A 23515-nucleotide genomic window follows, 5' to 3' on the forward strand; every position below is an offset into this window, starting at 1 on the left:
ACTTATTATATATTGTAAAAACCATAAACAAAGGCGTCAGGATCACTTTAGGCTAATCCGATTCTGACGGCAACATATATAATTCCCATTGATCAGAATTGGCAACTTGTAATTATCCCCCGCTCACTCCAGTGGTCTCTACACTCTACCCATGTTAGCATTAATTAATTTCCAAGTTCGTTGTCTTTCTCTTCCAGGCACACCAACTGCATCAGCCCAACATTACATTGATTAACATTGAATATATAGATTTTTCCATCCATCTAATTGCTTCTAGCATGAAATTGTTCTGTATCTATCCTCCCTTATTTTTCCAGTTGTTTCTAGGCCATCATACCATTATAAAATAGTATGTCTAAAATTAGACACCATAAATTGTTATGCATAGTGTGTCAGAACAATTTAATTATTATGCATGGCATGTCACAATGTTTAACTTGTTATGCATGGCGTGTCAGAATAATTTAATTGTTATGCATAACGTGTCACAACATTTAACTTGTTATGCATAAAGGCAGTCATCGTCTGAACTGTCATCTTGTGATTGTTCAAGCCTATCATCTGAAGTGTCATCAAATTTATCTTCACCGGCAGCGAACAAATCCTCATTTCCCTCATCAAATGCAGTATTATCCTCCAGCATCGTAGTGTCACCCTCCAACCTCACATTGTTGTCCTCAACTGTCGTATTCTCATTTGATAATGGCATTACACACTCTATAGTTTCACCCGATCATTGCATTTGTTCAAGAGAAACAAGAAATTGGTTTGATGCACATCCTAATCGAAATTGTGCAACCAACTGTTCTGTGAATGTCGTCTGTCTATCGGGCTGCACAAACTCTTGTGCATACCTCAATTGCCATTGTTGTGGGTTACGGACCGAATGCTGTGGTATATGTGAAACATTGTAAATCTCATTTTGATTGAGCTGATTACCATGTTGTCCAACTTCTTCATGTGACATAACATTTGTTTGGCGTCCCTTAATGCTAACATACACAGTCAAAACATTCCTATGTTCTAGCAAAATTAATGCAACATCCTCATCGTCCTTGATAATTGGCCGTGATAGTTCTCCGGGTGTACTGATCAATGGATGTAACTCAATCTCGTCAATTTCTAAGTTTACCCCAACAACATCTTCAACCAGCTTCATCAAGCCCACAAATGACAAATCACTCCTAACCCCCCGTATTCGTGACTCACCACCCTTGTAAATGCCATCCACCCACTGACCACCATGTCTTATCACAAGTCGCACAATTGAAACCCCACTGAAATTTTGAAAAAAAAATATTGTCAATCATTTTACACAATACATGCCGTGATCAAAAATTTGCCAGTCGTGTTGTTACATGCCATGCATATAACGTAAAATATTGTAACACGCCATGCATATCAAGTCAAATGTCATGACACACCATGCATCAGTATCGTTACACGCCATGTTGCATCACTATCGTGACACGCCATGCATCACTGTCGTGACACGCCAATCACTGTAATTACTGACTCGTTACACCAACAGCCGTGACACGCTAAAAATCCAAAAAATCAATTAACCCACGACACACTAGGAACAGCCGTGACACACCAAAAACCTATAAATTTAGTTAACCCATGACACCCCAAGAACAATCGTGACACGTTAACAACTAAAAAAACTAGTTAACTCACAACACGCCAGGAACAACCGTGACACGCTAAAATAACTCTAACACATGTTATAGATGCATGGCGTGTAACAACTCTAGGCAATGTTTCTAATCCATCTTCTCATTTACACCAAATGTTTCAGAAATTTAAGTGTGTTGCAGAAATAAACCCAATAACAGGTACCTTGATGTCATATCTACTATAGGATATGTTAATCTACGACAATGTGGCCAGATGCCAAGAGATAGACCATAGCCTGATGACGATGGTGCTCAATAGAGAGTTGACAAAGCTTATACAGTTCAGAGATCTGAGGGAGCTGACAACAATGGTGCTCAACAGAGACTTGTCAGAGTTGAGATAGTTCAGAGAGTTGAGAAAGAAAGATGACCGAGCCCAACAGCTGCGCGCATTTATTTTTATTTTTTTCATTTTCTCTCTGGCGAGAGGCAGATAGCTCAAACAACTAAGCATTTATTTGAAACGATGTTTTTAAGGGCATTTTGGTCTACTCATGTTTATTTTTGGCTAGAAGCAGATAACTTTATATAGGCGGTTATTTCTGAAATCACCTTATCACGAAGTTCTTTCTCACAATTTCCTCTATAATTTATCCATCAACTTTTAGGCTCTATAAATATAAACAAATAAAACTAAGAACCCAAAATATATATTTTGATGTCATCTCTGTTCTTTGGGATGGTGAGTCAGTTGGATGGCGATATAGACCTCGATGGCATTAGAAAATTGGACAACTAGATAGAGAAATCGAGATTTAATTTTAGAATATTTATCTGAATGGTGGGATAGAACAAACTAAGACCATTTAATTTGGAGTGAATGTTTTAAAGAGAATTGTTGTCAAGTCATGCCAAAAATTGTCTAAAAATAGTTAAAATTATAATAATGGGTCATTTTTGAATTGAGCTTATGATGAAGGTTATTTTCACAATTTTTTCTTTTTTATTTGATAAAAAATCAACCCCTAGCCGCAATCAAAATATAAATAAATAAAAAGCCCCTAAGAGGTGTCATGGGTTCCGAGCTTGAATGGATTATAGTAGGTATATTAATATATTTAAACTTGATCTTGAATTTAAAAGAAAATATATTAGTCATACATATTTATATACTTCAGGTTGGATCGAAACGAACCATCTAAGGCTCGAAAACATCGCCTAAAATGGACCAAGCTTGTTGGCTTTAGTTAATTAATGGGGTTATGAGATTGAAAAGAGAAGAGAACACTTCATAATAATCTGTATTATCTTTGATTATTGTGGAATCTCCCATCATCTTTATCCATGGATGTAAACTTTAAACCGGACCCTGATTTTTTTTACCGTCTTTCGATATTCTTGGTGTGTGCTTACTACCTTTTCTTTGAGTTTGTTTGCTTTAGTGGTAGTTTATTTTCAGTCATGGAACACTAGAAATCTTTCCCCATTTTCAGGACATATTCTACTTGATACTTGGCGGTGTTGCATTGTTAAAGAGCCTTATCCACCTTTCACGATGCTCTATGAAAGATGGAAGTGTTGTGGTGAACTTGTCTGGTTTGCGCCTGCGATTTTTCTCCATCTGGTTCGTCCTGGCATGATCTAGGTCACCCAATTTGAGCCCAATCCTAAGGTTCCCTTGACGTATATATGTTTAATGATTGGAGTTATGAGATAGAACTTATTGTACGTATGACTGACTCGAATTACGCGTTTTCTGTTTGAAAATTTCCATGTCATTATGTACGATGAGCGGGCAGGGAATTGTTAAACTTCATTTGTACAACGTAAAAGATCGTAATCGGCAGAGATAATAGTGTCAATATACGGAAACTAAATCCGAAACCAATGCCTCGTTATTCAGAACAGTACAACTATAAAGGTAGGAAACAAAGCTCGAGCATTACAACTTCTTTACACTTGAAAGAATAAGAGAGAATACATAAGGAGAGAGGTGTAAGATAAACATCTCCAATTTAGGGAGAGTTGAGCTTCCAGATTGTAACAGTTTTAATTTTCGCGCAGGTGGAGATGCATCGATTAGTTGACAGCGCTGCAAATCCTCCTTATTATTCCAGATGAACCAGTTAAAGGTTCGATATCTCCCATTTTGATCATGGCAGATGCGAAATCAGAACTAAAAGTAGAAGGGGTCCTGCTATACTCGGAGACTATGCTATCCGTGGATCCTCCGCTAAACAGGACTTGGTCTGACTGTAGAAGACCTTTCTTTTGCAACAGGTTCTTGAAGTAGTTGTTGTCAAAGGAATTTGGTGTCACCAGATCAAGTGGCGCCAAGTTTCCATTACCGTTAGCAGTAGTGGGACAATTGCGTCTCCGTGTGCTAGCAAATCCAGCGTCAATGTCACTTCCGTTGCTGTATATCCTATCCCGGAATGTAACGCATTGAGCTTGACCTATAGTATGAGAACCTGCACATGGTTTAAAGCTCATTTATCAGTGTGATTGTTTACGAGGAATATGAAGTGTTATGTAAGGATTTTGTTATAAAATATTTGTGCACAAACCTGACAAAGCAACCATGTCTCTTGCACTAAGGCCCTTGGTTCCAAAGAGAGAGAGAAGGCTTTCAAGGCTATCTGTAAAACGAGGAAGATCTCTGCTAGCCAGACTTGGGCTTGCAGTAGTAGAATCTCTTCTTCCAAGCTTCACTGTCCAAGATGGGCCACCTACCTGAATTGTTTGATGAGAGAATTTAATCAGTCAGAATATTCAATACGATTGACAAGCGAAGTATCTAGATTTCAGAAGGAAGGTTTTATATTCAGCAATTACTCACGTATTCAGAGGCATCCCTGGCTGCAACTGCAAGGATGTCTGCACAAGACACAACTCCAGGACATACGTTCTCCACAGCAGATTTTGCCTGATCAATGACTTCATAACCTCTTGCAGAGTTGTTATTCTGAATTACAAACTTTTCGCTTGTGATTGAAGGGGAATTGTCTAGTAAGATTGAGGCATCACATCCCTGAAAATAGGAAAGAGACTCGTAAGTTAACTAATAAAAACCATGTAAATGCTGGTATAATATGGAATTAAAAACAACATTAATTTGTTTTATATACGTATACAAATACAAACAAGCACCTGAACAAAGCAATCGTGGAAATGAAGGCGAATTAGAGATGCAGCCATTCTACGCTCTCGGGCAATGGCGGATCTGATGGCTGTGCGAATGGTACGAAGTGCATTTGGGCAAGTGTTATCATAAAATGTAGAAGAAAGCTGTGCTTGGCATGCGCTGCTCAAAAGCAGCATCATCACCACAGCCGCAGCTCTACTTGCTACGGATGACAAAGAAATTCTAACCGCTGTTACCATTTTTTCTATTCACTGACGAAAAGGAAAACTAGCTAAGTTTAGATTTGTTAAACAGAAGGCAGACTTAATACACAAGCAAGCTAGGTAGCTAGAGAAAATGAGAAGAAAGGAGGATGACAGAGAGCTTGTAGCTCACTTCAATTTATAAAGCATTTTGTGTAAGGGTTAGACTTTTCCTTGGTCTCTGTTTTCTGCTACATCCCGGCTGTAACGAATTTTCAAATTTGGAGCCGCTGGTATTATGAATATGACTCGTTCGTTTTTGGCTTGCATGGCGTTACTATTGGACGTGGAAAATTCCTTATTGATGTTTGGTCAGCAAATTTGGGTTTTTTCTACTTAATTGGGATTCCGAAATGGTTTATCCAAGCATCTTTGCAAAATATTACCTGGAAAGGCTTTTGCTCTGTGTGGGGTGGGCAGCCCACGTTTCTGTACTCAAAGATGGGATATATCGTGTCTAAAGTGAAGAGTTGAATGTAACAGCTGTTTGCCTGTGTTGGTTGCTTAAGTCTATAGTGGGGTACTGAACTCGGATATATTCTGTAAGATTAGTGGAAGCTGCACGTCTCTGGCATGTCGTAATCCTTTTTTATTCTATCAGCAAAATTCTCCACGTAAAATGATTGAGCTTTTACTGCATTTCCCGAGCTAATCCCAATCTATTAATTTATTACGAATGGTGCCATATCAGCTAGCAATTATGATAATTTTATTTTATAAAATTATTTTAGTTTAATTTAATTATTAAATATTAATTAAGTTCTCAATTTTTAATTATAATTTACTTATTTTTAATTATTTTTATAATTAATTTATTTTTAAGTGAGTTATTTTAATTTTAGGTTATTTCTTTTAATTTGATTGTTATTTATTAGTTTTTATATTTTTCATAGGAGTTAAAGAAATTGGACTTAATTTTGAAAAATAAAGTGTTGAAAGATTTGAAAGTCTGTTTGTATGTGATTCAATGTTTTGGCTATAACTTGCACAACAAGACTCCAAATGATGTGATTTTTGGACCATTAGAAAGTTAAGAGACAAATCTACAACTTTCATATATCACTTTACCCAGTTCTGCCATGAAGATAGAGAAAATTGTGTCAAAAAATGGCTAGACGTACTATGCAAAGAATGAAAATTTTTAAGGACTGATAATTGATTTTTTGGGCCTCTTATTACACGTTTAAGCCCAATTAAATTATAGGTCAACTTAGGGAACTATAAATTAAGTTTATTAGTATAAATAGGATATTTTTAAGAACATTAGGGTAGACAACTTTTAGGGATTCAAAAAGCTAGAAGTTGAGACTGGAACTTAGAGAGTAAGGCCGCAAATATTTGTTTTGTTTTCTTCCTTAGCTTTTATTTTTCTTGTTACTCTCAATGGTTGAAATTATTATAATGTTATTTGTCTTTGCAATCATGAGTAGCTAATTTTCTTTTTCTAGGATTGCAATTGAACTTACATGTAATCTAAATTTTTAATCTCTTTCTAACTTATCTTCAATGAGATTTGAATTGTTTATTCCAATTTGTTCTTAATGCTTTTAATTGCTTGGCCACCAATTAAATTGATTTAGGAACCTAAACCAATTTGGAAAAGAGAGTTTAGTGTAGACTAAAATTGAGATAGCATATGATCATATTAATTGATTTGCGTATAAGATAGGGATATACCTATAGGTCATATGTAATCATATTAGAGCCTGAACTTAATGAATCTATTTTAATTTTAATTCACATAGGGATATAATGTTTTGATTAAAATATACATTTTTATAAGATGAGTCGAGAGATCCTTATAAATAATTTAGGACTCTAAGTTAGCAATTCAACCCATTGAAATAAGTTAAGGAAAAGAGGTACAATTTAGATGAAGTGTGAAGGATATTATAATCCTAGGCTTGTTTGATTTGATATTTACTCAAGTTATTATTATTTTGAATTTTCTTAGTTTAAATTTTGGTTAAGTAATTTTAGTTAATTAATTTAGTTATTTGATATTAATTATTTAGATAAAATTAAATTATTCTAATTTTAATATTTAGTAAAATTTTAAATCAGTTCTGTGTGAGATAGATACTCTGCTTGCTTATATACTATGTATACTTGCATAGTAAAATTTTAACTGACAAGTCATGGGTTTAAGCTTTCCATTCAATGGGAAATTTGGTATTATTAACTTAGAGACCCATCACCTAAAATATTTAATGAGTGTCGTAACCTGATTATAAGTAGTTGTGGCACAGTTAATATGGTATAATTGTTTATATAATAATTTTCAAGTTATTTCTCACTTCACAATTAATGGCACCGTTGAGTTTCTTTTAAAGAGGATAGCCACATGCATGATACAGCCATTTTTGTTTGCGGTGCAAGAGTTAGCATTCAAGATTAAGGCCTAAATCTCTGACCCAATCCCATCTTATCCTTATCACTAAGTAATAGCTTGATAGCACATACTTTTGTGTCTACAATGCAAAAGATGGCATCTTTGCCACAAGACCATGTCTCAATGGGGCCGAAAGTCATATTTAGCCGTTCAGCTTTCATCACGTCCTTGTAGCTTTTATTACATATATCCGAGTTGACTCCTTCCGATTCTATTCTGCGTTACTCAATCTAACCTTTAATTTCCTTTTTGATCCCATATATTATTTATAATTGCATACTTACCACATTTTTTTTTATCTCTCATATCAAGACAGCCATATGTCTGTTCAAGAGTCAAGCGTGTGCCTAATTTAGGTTTAGCTAATTTGAAGAGTAAGTAGTAAATAATAAAACAAATACTGTATACAACTTTATTCAACACACATATAATAATTTCATGTATCATTCCAACACTTTTGACTTAATAGTAATTATATGTATTTGGAGTAGGGCTTAAATTAAGTTCCCTTTCTCCAAATCAATAATAATAGCCTAATTTGAAATTTATTCTAACTTTCTTTCATTTTCTCTTGGTGATTAAATTTTTTTGGTGTAAATTTAATTTGCGACTCCTTTTCTTCAATAGTTGAGCTATTGAATTTTCTACACTAAATCAATATTTAATTTTCTAGTGTTAATATTTTTAATACATCAAACAGCACCCAACTTAAGTTACAAAAGGTACAAAAGTAACTAACTTGGATTAATTTTGGATTTTTAGACCAACCTCGAGGTTGCGTTGACCTATGTTGCACGGTTTGAGTCATGAGCATGACTGGGTTAGGTTGGGGTTCGGGTTTTTTAGGGTTTTGGTCAGGAAGTGTTGAATTATATCCGGGATTATTCTAATTTTAAATTTTATATCAATTTATTTAAATATTTTAAATTTCATATTAAAAATTTATAAATATATTCCTTATGTAATATTTTTAGAAGCTCGTTCCAAACTTGCAAAGCATTATTTAATATTTATGAGTAATGTCATGAAAAACTTTCAAACAAAAGTGAATCATACTTCAAAAGTTGTTGAGTTTCAATCAAAAAGTAAATATAGATTCAAATTACTTTGAATTCAGATTCAACTTGTGTGTTCTTTTTTAAACTAAATTGAATTGAACTAAATTCAATTTGCGATAAATTTTACTTTTTACATTCACTACATACGCTGCTTCAAATGCAATGGCAACACAGCAGGCAAGAATCAAAATTTTTTTTATAAGCTACTACAAAGCAAAAAGTCCAAGTATGGAACAGATATTAGTGTCCCAAAACGAAGAGGTTTTTTATTCAATTCAACAAATTGCATATATGAGGATCAGGAAAAAAAAACGCTATTACGAGTACTTTACGATTGAAAGAATGAAAGGAATAAATGAAGAGAAATGAAACCAGCATCTACAATTGAGGAAGAGGCAACTTTCAATGTTGTTGTTAACAAATGTACATGCCACACGTGAGGAGATGCATCAACTAGTCAACACGGCTGCAAATCCTCCTTATTATCCCAGCTGAACCGGTTAGAGGTTCGATATCTCCCATTTTGATCATGGCAGCTGCAAAATCAGACTTGAAAGTTGAAGGGTTCCTGCTATATTCTGAGACTATGTTATCTGTGGAACCACCGCTAAAAAGGACTTGATCAGACTCCAGAAGACCCTTCTTCTGCATCAGGTTCTTGAAGTAGTTGTTGTCAAAGGAATTGGGTGTCACCAGATCAAGTGCTGCCAAATTTCCATCGCCATTGCCAAGAGTGGCCGGACAACGGCGCCTGCGTGTGCTAGCAAATCCGGCGTCGATGTCACTTGCATTGTTGTATATCCTGTTCCGAAATGTAACGCATTGAGCTTGTCCAATGGTATGGGAACCTGCATATGGATTAACCGTCATTTATTATTGTCTGTATACAAGGAGAACGAAGTGGAACGTAAGGATTTTGTTAAATAATTTCATCACAAACCTGACAGAGCAACCATGTCTCTTGCACTAAGGCCCTTGCTCCTAAAGAGATCGATTAGGCTTTTGAGGCTGGCTGTGAAACGAGGAAGTTGACTGGTTGCCAGACTAACACTAGCAGTGGTTGAATCTCTTCTCCCAAGCTTCACTGTCCAAGATGGGCCACCCACCTGAGTTGATCGAAGAGAGATGTTGTAAGGGTAAATTTTCAACACGAGAAATCAAACTAAGATGACAAGTTAGATATCTGGATTTCGGGAGGAAGGTCATAATGTATGGAGTTACTCACGTATTCTGAGGCATCCCTGGCTGCAACTGCGAGGATATCTGCACAAGATACAACCCCAGGACAAATGTGTTCCACATCAGATTTTGCCTTGTCAATGACTTCATAACCTCTTGCAGAGTCTTTGTTTTGGAGTGCATCCTTTTCGCTTGTGATTGAGGGGGCATCGTCTAGTAAGATCGAGGCATCACATCCCTGATTATAAAAGGCAAAAGACCCCGTTAAGATCGTGCGATTGTAATTTAATATGGGCAGGAACATAAATTAAAAAGACATAATTAATTTGTTATATATGTAAGTACCTGAACAAAGCAGTCATGGAAATGAAGGCGAATTAGAGAAGCAGCCATTCTACGCTCTCGTGCAATAGCGGTTCTGATGGCTGTGCGAATGGTCCCAAGTGCATTTGGGCATGACTTTTCATAAAATGTAGAATAAAGTTGTGCTTGGCATTGGCAGTCGCTGATCAAAAGCAACAGAATCACCATAACAGCAGCTCTACTTGCTACGAGTGACAAAGAATTTCTAACAGCTATTACCATTTTTCTATTCAAATGACGAAAACGAAAGCTGAGTTTTGATTAGTTAAACACAAGACAGAGTTGACAGAGAAGCAAGCTACAGCTAGAGAAAATGAGAAGAAATTAGGAGGATGATAAGAAGCTTGAAGCTTTCTTCAATTTATAGGGCGTTGTAGAAAGGAGGTTAATTTGCTGCGATGTTGCGTTAGCGATTTCCAATTTTGTGGCAGCAGACATTGTTATTACTATTCTCTTTATGATCATGACCCATTCGCTATTGGCTTGCATGGAGTAAAAAATACATTTACTTTGAAATTTCAAACCTTTGAACAAAGGGTATACAAACATTTAAAGAGTAAGTCAGCCATTAAATTATCCGCCGACTTTGGCCTTTTCTATATAATTGGGGTCCAAAAATATTTGCTAGTAATATAATAGTGCTATTGAGAACGACGAACCAGCAAGCATCCTTCAAAAGTTCAGTTCCGTATTGCGTTTGATAGTGACCGCAGCCCACGTTCTGAAGTGAACAGATACTATCAAACTAAGAAGAATACTAGAGAAATATACCCGCCTCAACGCGGCCGAGTGCAATTTTTTATTTTTTAGGTTTAGTCACATGAGTATTTAATAATATATTTTAACAGAGAATTTAACAGAAAAAAGAAAGTCTTTTGATAATAAAAAAAAAAATCCAAAACCGTTATGTGCAGGCAAATGACCTAGAAATTAAAATATTGCACGTGTCCAAGGACACCTGTCAGGCAACAAGGGCTGTCGGTTGATGAACACTGCCGGCTTGCTTGAGTTTATGAGTTTAAATGAAGTTGTAAGTGAAAAAAACAAGGCAGTTTATGTAATAGAAGAAATGCGTAATTTTTTTAATTTATTGATTGATAATTAAAAGATGGGGCCAACTTCACAGGGAAAGATAAAAGGTATAATGTTCAAAAAATTTTTTGAATTATTTAAAAAATTTTAAATAAATTCTTATTTTTTATTTCTTTCAATCAAATTTTTATATATTTATTTTGATCAAATAATTTTTTATAATTAATATTTTTTATTAATTATCATTAATTAAAATTTTTATTTATCATCTTAATACTCAGGTGACGTTGATATGAAAGTGAAAATGTAATGTAATTATATCCTCGTNTTTATATGATACTGATATAATATTGATGTGAAAAGTGAAAAATGTCACATGTTCGTATTATTATGCCACATTAGTATACTACGTTATCATCAATTATGATATATCAATATACCACATCATCATCAATTTGAACATATTAGCATGTCATGTTAGTTTCACATAATACAAAATGATAAATGTCATTTTAACTAAGTCAATTACTAATTATAAAAACTTATTTGATTCAAAATAAAAATATAAAAATTTGATTGAACACAATAAAAATAAAAAAATTTATTTGAATTTTCGTGAATAGTTTAAAAACTTTTTTAAATATTATATCAAAGTAAAAGGATATTTATAATATAGATTTATATTTTGTTGTTTGGTAATCTCATCAAATGAATTACTATTTCATGACATCAACTCAAGAATCCTTTGACATACTAGTATAGATAAAATGTAATGAAGTTGATAGACCACATCTTTCATATTTCCATATAAAATGATATGGTCATTTATAATTTAGTACCATGTGTTGCATGGTTGATGAAAATTATGGGATGTCAACTTTCGGATCAATATCCATATTGGTTTTAGCGGGGGTGTATTGATATTGTTTGAATTTGCATAGTCAAACTTTGCTATGGTTTCCTTTTTATTTTAAATTTATTATTATTAATAATTCAAAAAAATGAGTATGTAACAACTTTCTTGAGACAAAGGAAGTATTTCATTTGTATTACACTTTTTCTTTTAAAATAAAAAACACTCTAATATATATTACTAGTTATTTCATGGTCTATTTGACTAGCTCGCAACGAGATGTTGTTCAAAGGTAAATAATGGGTCAATACTCATGTGTTTGATGTGATCAAGCTGCACATTGCTTGCTGGACAAAAACCAAATAACCTGACTTGAATTTTTCTATTATGGACTTGGAGAGGTTCCCTAATAATGGGGTGGACTCTAAAAAATGTAAAACATTCAAGCCTTCTGTCAAATGGCAAACTGGTCTCTATAAAGTTCTCAAATTTAATGTTGATGGGCCCTCCAAAGGTAACCTTGGGGAGGCAAGCATTGGTGGAGTTCTTCGTAACGATTCTGGTGACATCCTCATCATTTTCTTGATGTTGATTAGAGTATGAGATGTTAATAAAGTTGATATTAAAGCAATGTGCAACGCTTTGCAAACTTTCATAGCATCAAAGTGGGTTGTGTCTCACAAAGTTATAGTCGATAGTGACTTTGAAAATTCTATGAAGTGGATTAAAGATCCATGTTCTATTCCTTGGAAACTAAGGCCCCCCATCATGTTGAAAGTTGATTTCCTTAAATCTCAAATCAAGGAAATCAATTTCAACAAAATTCCTATGTCTACGAATGAGATTATCAATTCTCTTATGAAATCAGGGATACAGAGGTCTAATGAATTACTTTGGGTTTTATGTGATGACATTACTGATGCCAAATTTCTAAGCTTGTGTTAATGGGGTGTTGGATGGTTGTTGCTTTTTTTTCTTTCCTGATTTTTATGGTTGTTTTCACTGGTTTTGTGTAGGCTATCTTTTTGCACATGCATCAACTAGGCATCATGCAGGCAACTTTTTTGTTAATCTTTAAAGGCTTGAGAACCTTGTTGGTTCAGCTTAAATGGTGTGGTTGGCTATCATGGGATGTCTTTTGTTTTCCTATTTCTTGCGGTTTGGCACTATACAGGGGAGTTTTACTTTGTTCCTTTGTTTGGATTCTTTTGTCTAATGAATGTGATCTATCATGTATAGAGTCGCATTGTTTTTATTTTGTTTGTCCAGGTTTCTCTTATTGAAAGGAAAATGTTGAACCAACCTTTTGGATGTTAAGGGTTGTATATCTTTTATTTTTTGAGATATCGAAGGTTTTTGGGTAATGCAGTTTCCTTTTTGTTTTGTTCTGCTACAAGTGGATTTTTAGGTTAACAGGGAGTTTCCTCTTCCTATGTATGATTTTCTTCTATGTATGACTTTTTGAATGTAATCTAATTCAACATTTCAAAAAAAATCTTGATGAAATAATATATGCATAAACAAAAATAAAAAAAAATGTTTTCGTTGACACATATAAATCTTGATTAAATATTATATGCATAAACATAAATGTTATAGAATAGGAAATCTATAGATATCCCTTTAGTAATTAATGTAATTATAGGAATTAGGAATCACCATAATTATAGAGATTTTATTTTCTTTATTCTATTTCCCATTTTACAGATGTTTAGGTTGTATATATAGATGATGTATCATGAATTAAAGTGATTGAGTTTTCTCTTCCATAACATGGTATTAGAGCTATTTTGGCATATCTATTTCCTTTGAAATAAAGTTCTTAGTTTCTCTTTTGCACCCAAAATCTATGTCACCCATATAAGGTGACAATCTGATCTCATAATCGGCACTAGGAGGAGACTTATTTATCGATTGGCTTCTTCCCAGATTCTTGCCACTATAGTCCCCGTGAGTGTTTGTCACATGCCACTTTTAGTTTTTGGTTCTATTCCACGAGTCGGCGTGTGGGGGCCATCTGTTAGAGATTTTCACTTCGATTTTCTCCTTTGGTCATCACATCGAAGATTTTTCTCTTCTGGTCTACACATCAAAAGGTCTCAACAAGATAGTTTGGTACTCTTGTTGGGTTTTGTTACTGGGTTTTCAAGATGGCAGAACTTGTGCTAGAGAAAAAATTAGTGGTAATGGCTAATGTGATTCTTGTGATGACAAAAGTCACCAAGCATAAGCTTACTGGTTCCAATTATTTGGATTGGAGCAAAACAGTTCAGGTCTATTTAAAAAGCATCAATAAGGATGATCATATTACTAATGATCCGCCTACTGATAATACAAGGCAAACCTGGATGAGGGAAGCTGCACGATTGTTCTTGCAAATTCAAAATTCTATTAATAGTGAGATTATTAGCCTATTTAATCATTGTGAGTTTGTTAAAGAGTTGATGGATTATTTAGATTTTTATATTTTGGTAAAAGGAATATCTCTCATATTTATGAGGTATGTAAAGCATTTTATCATGCAGAGAAACAAGATAGATCTCTCACAGCCTATCTTATGGATTTTAAAAGAATTTATAAAGAGTTTAATGTTCTGTTGCCTTTTAGTCCTGATGTGAAGGTTCAACAAGCTCAATGGGAGCAAATGGCGGTTATGAGTTTTCTTGCAAGTCTCCTTCTAGAGCTTGAGACTGTAAAATCTCAAATTCTTTCTAGTTTCGAAATCTCCTCCCTACATGACACCTTTACGAGAGTACTTCGTACATAAAGCTCCAACTCCATGTTGTTTCAGACTAATAACAATGCTCTTGTAAGTCATTAGAATAATAAGAGTGGTAGTAAAGAATTGGGAATGAGCACTCATAACTGAAATGTTGATAGTCGTAGTAAGAGGTCATGATGAATTGTGTGCTATTATTCTCATGAGTCAAGCCATCCAAAGCATTTTTGCATGAAACTCCAAAATAAGTCTTTGTGAGGTTAGTCAGCAAATGTTGAAGCACTTAATACTTCATCTTCTGAGAAGACTATTCTAGTTTTTGTAGATGAATTAGACTAATTCTCTCAGTACAAGGAATCAGTAAAATCCACCACTTCTCCTATCATTGCTATTGCTAAGTTAGGTAACTCCACTACATGTCTTATTTCCTCATTATCCAAATGGGTCATTGATTTTGGTGCCTCAAATCACATGATAAGTAATTCGAATCTATTTTCCACTTTCTAATCACATACAACCTCTTCTAATATTACTTTAGCAGACGGGTCAATCTCTTGTGTTCTTGGTTCTGGAACTGTTAATCCAACTCCATTAATTTCATTGTCCAATGTCTTAAATCTACTTAAGTTTGCTTTTAATCTAATTTTTGTTAGTAAACTCACTCGTGCCTTGAATTGTTGTTTGTCATTCTTTCTCGATCTCTGTCTATTTCAGGATCCTACGACGAAGTAGATTATTGGTAAAGGTCATGAGTCTAAAGGTGTCTACTACCTTAACACATAAGTGTCGAGATCCATTACTTGTTCAAGTGTATTGACCCCCTTTGAGGTGCATTATCGGTTGGGACATCTTTCATTGTATTCTTTAAAGAAATTATGTCCTCAATTTCAAAATGTATTATCGTGGGATTATGATTCATGTTAGTTTGCCAAACATCATCGTCTCCCTTTAGTTTTTAGAGTCAATAAGCAAGTTATGTCCACTTTTGAGTTAGTTCATTAAGGTGTTTAAGGTCTTTGTCCTATTATGTCTAAGTCTGGTTTTAAATACTTTGTTACTTTTGTTGACGACTATCTCATGTCACTTGGCTATACTTAATGAAAATTGTTCCGAGTTCTTCTCTATTTTTTATGCCTTTTATGCTGAAATAAAAACACAATTTAATGTTTTTATGCCCACATTGCAAAGTGATAATGCCAAAGAATATTTTTCTGATAAATTTTAATCCTATATGACTCAAAATAGCATTCTCCATCAACTTTCTTGTATTGATACACCCTTTCAAAATGGAATTACTGAGAGAAATAATAGACATCTATTTAAGGTAGCCCGAGCACTTCATTTTAAGATGAAAGTTCCTAAATAGTTTTGAGCTGATGCTATCTCCATGACTTGTTTTTTGATTAATTAGATGCCTTCTTTTGTCCTTCATGGTGATATCCCCTATACTGTCTTTTTTCCTTCCAAGTCTTTGTTTCCTATTAAATGCAAGATATTTGGTAGTACATGTTTTGTTCGTGATGTTCATGCCCAAGTCACCAAATTAGATCCAAAATCTCTCAAGTGTGTTTTCCTTAGGTATTCTTATCTTTAAAAAGGTTATAGATGTTATTCACCTACGCTTAACCTCTAATTTGTCTCTACAGATGTCACTTTCCTTGAAAATACTCATTTCGTTTCCTCGTCTTCTAGTTATGATAGTTAAGGGGAGGAAGATGATCTATTAGTTTATACTATAACCTATTCTGTTAGTACCCTAAATATTTCTACACCTACTCGGCCACCTATTGTCCATGTCTATTCTAAATGACCAAAGACTCAGACCACATGCCCTTTACTAGTCCCTTCATCGTCAGATCCAGTCTCTAGTGATCATGATCCTAGTTTACATCTCCCTATTACTCTTCGAAAGGTAAACGTTAGTGTACTTATCCTATTTCATCCTTTGTTTTTTTTTGATCACTTGTCTTCTTCTTCTAGTTCGTTTGTTGCATCCTTGGATTTTGTTTCGATTCCTAAAACTGTTCATGAAGCCTTGTATCATCCTGGCTAGTGTGCTGCTATGAGGAGATGATGGCCTTAAATGGTAATGGTACATGGGATTAGGTAGATTTACCTATCGGGAAACAAGTTATTTGGTGCGAATGGGTATTTGTTGTAAAAGTAAATCTTGATGGATCAATGGCTCGCCTTAAAGCCCATCTTGTTGGTAAAGGATATGCCCAGAAATATGGTGTTGATTATTCTGATATTGTCTCTCTAGTAGCTAAACTTACCTTTGTTCATTTATTCATCTCTATAGCGGTTACCTATGACTGGCCTTTACATCAATTAGATATCAAGAATGCTTGTTTACATGGTGACCTCCAAAATGAAGTGTATATGGCGCAACCACTTAGGTTTGTTGCTTAAGGGGAGTATGGGAAAGTTTGTCATTTTCGAAAATCTTTGTATCGTTTGAAACAAAGCCATCGTGCTTGGTTTGGCAAATTCAGTGAGGCAGTTTATGAGTTTGGGATGAAAAAGAGTAAGTGTGATCACTTAATGTTTTATAAATAGTTTGAGGCTGGCATAATCTTATTAGTAGTGCATGTTTGATGATATTGTCGTTACTGGTAGTGGCACTACAAGTATTTCATTTTTTAAATCCTTTCTTCATACCCAATTTCAGACAAAAGATTTAGGGTTGTTGAAGTATTTCTTGGGTGTTGAGGTGACAAGGAGTAAGAAAGGTATATTCTTGTCTCAAAGAAAATATGTTCTTGACTTGTTAATGGAGACAGGAAAATTGGGTGCTGAGTCGTGTAATGCACCAATGAATCTTAATTTACAACTTACAAAAAAATATGGTGAATTGTTTAAAAACCCTGAAAAGTATAAAAGGCTGGTTGGAAAATTGAATTATCTTACAGTGACTTGTCTTGATATTACATACTCTGTTAGTGTTGCAAGTCAGTTTATGTCTGCTCCAACAATTAACCATTGGGCAGCTTTGGAACAAATCCTATTTTATTTGAAAAAAGCTCCAAGATGTGGTCTATTTTATGGATATCATGGGCACACTAATATTGAATGTTTTTCAAATGCAGATTGGGTAGGTTCCAAGATTAATAAGAGATCCATTACGAGATATTACGTTTTTATCAGAGGGAATATGATCTCATGGAAAAGTAAGAAGCAAAATGTAGTATCTCTATCTAGTGTAGAATCAAAATACAGAGCTATGGCCCAAATTGTGTGTGAGGCAGCATGGATGTATCAGCTATTAAGTGAAAGTTGGTCTGAAGTCTTCTTTGTCGACAAAGTTGTGGTGTGATGATCAAACTCTCCATATTGCCTATAATCTCGTGTTTCATGAACAAACTAAGCATATTGAAATTGATTGTCATTTTATCCGTGAAAAGGTTCAGCAGAAGTTCATCTATACAAGATATGTTAAAACTGAAGACCAATTAAGAGATATCTTCACAAAAGCATTAAATGGAGCTCGAGTTGATTACATTCATAGCAAGCTAGGCATGATTAACATCTATGCTCTAGCTGGAGGGGGAGTGTTATAGAATAGGAAATCTGTAAATATTTTTTTATTACTTAATCTAATTATAGGAATTAGAAATTACCATAATTATAGGGATTTTATTTTCTTTATTCTTTTCCTATTTTAGAGACGTTTATGCTGTATATATATAGATGACGTATTATGAATGAAAGTGGTTGAGTTTTCTCTTCCAAAATAACAATAAACAAAAAAATGTTGTTGTTGAAAGGATGGTATAAAGAAAAAAAATAAAAGACCAACAATTCTTTAGAAAGCTAGACTCTTTACGAGCCACGTTAGGTATGATTTCTTTCAAGCATATCTTTAGAAGGGGCAATGGTTTTTGCAGTTTTCTTGTCAAAGTATAGTGTTAATAACAACACATCATTCTCTTCTTGTGGTGACTTTGCTTTAAGCTCCACCTGCAGCTTTTTCTCTCTGTTATGGAATACCTCACTTTGTTGCTGTTCTTCATTGCTTAGTTATTTTTATAAGTTGCCTTTTTTTTGTTAGGCTGTTCTTAGCTACACCGTGTTCAGTTCATTTTGTAGGCAGGGGCTGCCCTCTGGTTTCGTCTCAAGCTTATGATCTTTGCAACAGATAGTTACTCTCATCTGTTGCTTGCAGTTGCTGTACCTAAGGCTTTCAGGCCTTCTTTTGTACCTACTAATTAATTCAAATGAAATCATGATTGGCTTAGTCAAAAAAAAAAAACAGTTCTTTAGAAAATGAAAAATTGTGATAGAGCTTAATTTCACGGGCTCACATTTTTAATCTAAAAAACGTGCTAAATATATATTTATTAAGTAAAAGAAGATCTTTACTTATAAATCCAAAACTCATCACATCTCTTTTGTAGGATCCATGTGCAACGACCCTTTCAACCCATGGAAGAGAGGGACCCAAACTCAACTCAATATCTCTTATGTAGGCTCCCACTTAAGTTTGAAAAATTGGATTAGATCTTATATTACATATTTTCAACTCAAAAGATATTTTTGAGACATATCTATTAGGTGAAAAAAGACATTTCCTTATAAGATCAAAACTCATTCTATCTTTTAAAAATGTAAGATCCCCGCACATTAACACAAGTACAATTCTAACTCTAATATAATATGCAGCAAAACAGAAGTCTATAAATCTCCTCTTTCATTACAGTGATTATTCAATTAAAAAGATTACATATATAATATGGCAGATAGAAAAAAAAATCATTGCTCCAAGTTTACATTTGAAAGAATAAAAGGAATAAATAAATTAAGAGAGACAGTAAACACACACATCTACAATTGAGGGAGAAAAAACTTTTAAAATTGGAACAGATTTAGTTTCCACAAAGATATGAGGATGCATCAACTAGTTGATAGCGCTGCAAATCCTCCTTACTATCCCAGCTGAACCGGTTAGAGGTTCGATATCTCCCATTTTGATCATGGCGGTCGCAAAGTCAGACTTGAAAGTAGAAGGGTTCCTGCTATATTCTGAGACTATGTTATCTGTGGATCCACCGCTAAAAAGGACTTGATCAGACTCCAGAAGACCCTTCTTCTGCAGCAGGTTCTTGAAGTAGTTGTTGTCAAAGGAATTGGGTGTCACCAGATCAAGTGCTGCCAAATTTCCATCGCCATTGCCAAGAGTGGCCGGACAACGGCGCCTGCGTGTGCTAGCAAATCCGGCGTCGATGTCACTTGCATTGTTGTATATCCTGTTCCGAAATGTAACGCATTGAGCTTGTCCAATGGTATGGGAACCTGCATAAGGATTAACCGTCATTTATTATTGTCTTTATACAAGGAGAACGAAGTGTAACGTAAGGATTTTGTTAAATAATTTCTTCACAAACCTGACAGAGCAACCATGTCTCTTGCACTAAGGCCCTTGCTCCTAAAGAGATCGATTAGGCTTTCAAGGCTGGCTGTGAAACGAGGAAGTTGACTGGTTGCCAGACTAACGCTAGCAGTGGTAGAATCTCTTCTCCCAAGCTTCACTCTCCAAGATGGGCCACCCACCTGTGTTGATCGAGGAGAGATGTTGTAAGGGTAAAGTTTCAACACGGGAAATCAAACTAAGATGACAAGTTAGATATCTGGATGTCGGGAGGAAGGTCATAATGTATGGAGTTACTCACGTATTCTGAGGCATCCCTGGCTGCAACTGCAAGGATATCTGCACAAGATACAACCCCAGGACAAATGTGTTCCACATCAGATTTTGCCTTGTCAATGACTTCATAACCTCTTGCAGAGTCTTTATTTTGGAGTGCATTCTTTTCGCTTGTGATTGAGGAGGCATCGTCTAGTAAGATTGAGGCATCACATCCCTGATTATAAGAGGCAAGAGACCCCGTTAAGATCATGCGATTTTTATTTAATATGGGCAGGAACATAAATTAAAAAGACATAATTAATTTGTTATATATATATATATATATATATAAGTACCTGAACAAAGCAGTCATGGAAATGAAGGCGAATTAGAGAAGCAGCCATTCTACGCTCTCGTGCAATAGCGGTTCTGATGGCTGTGCGAATGGTCCTAAGTGCATTTGGGCATGTCTTGTCATAAAATGTAGAGGAAAGTTGTGCTCGGCATTGGCAGTCGCTCATCAAAAGCAACAGGATCACCACAACAGCAGCTCTCCTTGCTACGAGTGACAAAAAATTTCCAACAGCTATTAGCATTTTCTATTGAAATGACGAAAACCAAAGCTGAGTTTTGATTAGTTAAACACAAGAAAGAGTTAGCAGTCAAGCTATAGATAGAGAAAATGAGAAGAAATGAGGATGACAAGAAGCTTGAAGCTTTCTTCAATTTATAGGGCGTTGTAGAAAGGACGTTAATTTGTTGCGATGTTGCGTTAGCAATTTCCAATTTTGGAGCTGCAGATATTATTATGATTATGACCCATTCGCAATTGGCTTACACGGAGAGAAAAGCACATTTACTTTGAAATTCCAAACCTTTGAACAAAGGGTTTATAAATATTTAAAGAGTAAGTCAGCCATTAAATTATTCGCCGACTTTGGCCTTTTCTATATAATTGGGGTCAAAAAATATTTGCTAGTAATATAATAGTATACTGTATTCTATTAGCTTTTTGAGAACGACGAACCGGCAAGCATCCTTCAGAAGTTCAGTTCCGTCTTGCGTTGGACAGTGACCGCAGCCCACGTTTGAAGTAAACAGATGTTATCAAAAAAGAAGAATAGTAGAGAAATATACCCACCTCAATGTGGTGGAGTGCAATTTTTTATTACTCACATGTGTATTTAATAGTATATATTTAACTGAGAATTTAACATAAAAAAAGGGAAAATCTTTCGATAATAAAAATTCCAAAACCTTTATGTGCAGGCCAATGACCCAATGGTCAAGATATCTTGAAAATAAAATACTGCATGTGTCCAAGGACACCTTGTCAGGCAAAAGGGGCCGTTGGCTTATGAACAATGCCAGCTTGATTGAGTTTTTGAGTTTTAGCCGAAGTTATGGATTTGGTTAAAGAATAGCACTTGGTCTGGTTCACCTCATGTATAGTTTTAGTAATTTTGAGTTGAATCACTCCGTGCTGGTTTTAGCGGGGTTATATTGATATTGTTTGAATTGTCATTGTCAAATTTTGCTATGGTCTCCTTTTATTTGAAATATATTACTATTAATAAAATGTAAGAAAATAATTCAAAAAAATTGACTATAAAAAAACTACACCTGACAACTTTCTCGAGAAAAAGATGTATTTCATTTGCATTACACTTTGATTTAAAATGAAAAATGCTTTAATTTAATCTACAAAAAAAATTGACATTTAAATCTTTGATTAAATAACATGTGCATAAACAAAAGCAAAAAAATGTTGTCGCTCAAAGGATGGTTAAAAAAAAGTGTAAGACCAATAGTTCTTTGGAAAATGGAAAATTGTGATAGGATTATATATCATGGATTCATGTTTTTAATTTTAAAAAACATGTCTAAGATAAGTCTATTAAGTGGAGGACACCTATACTTATAAACCCAAGACTCATCTCATTTCTTATTGATATGAGATTTGTGATATTCTACCTTATCCAATTTTATAACGCTCTCGTTGCACTGACATTTTCATTCATAAAAAAGAAATACTTATCTTAGTCTAGATGTAACTTGATCTTGATATCTCTTATGGAACGTCACACATCAATGAAGAGTTAGATAGTATCTAATACCACTTATTACATACCCATATTTTCGACCCAAAAAAAAAGCCTACAACATACTTATCAAGTGGAAGAAAGCTTTTACATTTTTTTTTTGCTCAACCAATAAAGTGGTTTTCATTAGTAATCAGCTTAAGGTAGTAAAGGATACAAAACAGAGTGCTAAGCACTTACTTATACCAGCTTACAAATATGCAACATTACATGTCAAAAGCACAATAACTGTTAGAAACAACCACAAGAATGCATGATAAGCATAAAAATAGGATAGGAAAAAAGAACTAAAAGCTATAAGCTTGAAGAGATAAGGCTACCAGCTGAGAACATAGTTTCAACATCAACTCCTTGTTTGGCTAGCATGTCTATGAATGAGTTTCCTTCCCTTAAAGAATGTTGAAATGCCACCCCTTCTAGAGTGTTCTACAGTGCATCTATCTCATTAAAGATGTGCCTAATGTTCCATGGCCTTTGTTCATGATTTTTCACCCAAATGAGTGCAACTATAGAGTCAGATTCATGATAAGTTTATTATTACTTGCATAAGGGTGGAAGCATACAGGCGTAAGCATGATTGATGGCAATCATCTCTGCATAGCTGGAATCTTGCACACCAAGAGGCCCAAAAAATATGCCCACCATGTACCTCTTTGCATCACGAAGTACACCCCCACAGCCTGTAGGACCTGGCTTACCTCTTGTAGAGCCATCCACGTTGAATTTATATTCACCAATATTTGAAGGCTGCCATGTGGTTTTTTTTTTTTTTCTTTTTGTGCTCAGCTAAAGAAAAGACAATATATTAAGCAAAACATTAGTACCCGATGGATGAGCAAATCCGTTCAAAATATACAACTCAAGAAACTTGAGCAAAGAAACAACAGCTGGAAGGGAAAGAGCAACTTAAAAGCAGAACAAAAGTTAGAAACACTCGCATAATGCTGGAGCAAAAATACAGAATTACATTGCCAAAGCGTAACAGGTAAAACAAAAAAAGATCTACAGCAGGGAATCAAAAAGGCAAAAGCAGCAAAGAAACTAAATAGCTCAAGAATCAAAGCAGTCATCAAATACCACCAGCGAATGAATGAAGGAACAGATCATGGATAACAGAAGCTAGAAAATTCATGATTCAAAAAAGACTAGTTGTTACCATAATCCTGAGAACATAGAGCTTCGGTT

General features: G+C 34.7%; 3 protein-coding genes across 3 annotated transcripts; all 3 read right to left on the reverse strand.

Annotated features, from left to right (window-relative positions):
- LOC18609925 (lignin-forming anionic peroxidase) lies at positions 3493 to 5096 on the reverse strand. Its single transcript, XM_007045286.2, has 4 exons — positions 4770 to 5096; positions 4459 to 4650; positions 4187 to 4352; positions 3493 to 4090 (listed from the first exon to the last, which is right to left on the reverse strand). Exons 1-4 carry the CDS (start codon positions 5001 to 5003, stop codon positions 3699 to 3701), a joined length of 984 nt encoding a protein of 327 aa, XP_007045348.1. The 5' UTR covers positions 5004 to 5096; the 3' UTR covers positions 3493 to 3698.
- On the reverse strand, positions 8870 to 10220 carry LOC18609926 (lignin-forming anionic peroxidase). Its single transcript, XM_018115086.1, has 4 exons — positions 9981 to 10220; positions 9682 to 9873; positions 9397 to 9562; positions 8870 to 9304 (listed from the first exon to the last, which is right to left on the reverse strand). The coding sequence occupies exons 1-4, from the start codon at positions 10218 to 10220 to the stop codon at positions 8910 to 8912; spliced, it is 993 nt and encodes a 330-aa protein (XP_017970575.1). The 3' UTR covers positions 8870 to 8909.
- LOC18609928 (lignin-forming anionic peroxidase) lies at positions 19500 to 20824 on the reverse strand. Its single transcript, XM_018114502.1, has 4 exons — positions 20585 to 20824; positions 20272 to 20463; positions 19987 to 20152; positions 19500 to 19894 (listed from the first exon to the last, which is right to left on the reverse strand). Exons 1-4 carry the CDS (start codon positions 20822 to 20824, stop codon positions 19500 to 19502), a joined length of 993 nt encoding a protein of 330 aa, XP_017969991.1.

The sequence above is a fragment of the Theobroma cacao genome, chromosome 2, assembly GCF_000208745.1.
Source record: "Theobroma cacao cultivar B97-61/B2 chromosome 2, Criollo_cocoa_genome_V2, whole genome shotgun sequence".
Lineage (NCBI taxonomy): Eukaryota > Viridiplantae > Streptophyta > Magnoliopsida > Malvales > Malvaceae > Theobroma > Theobroma cacao.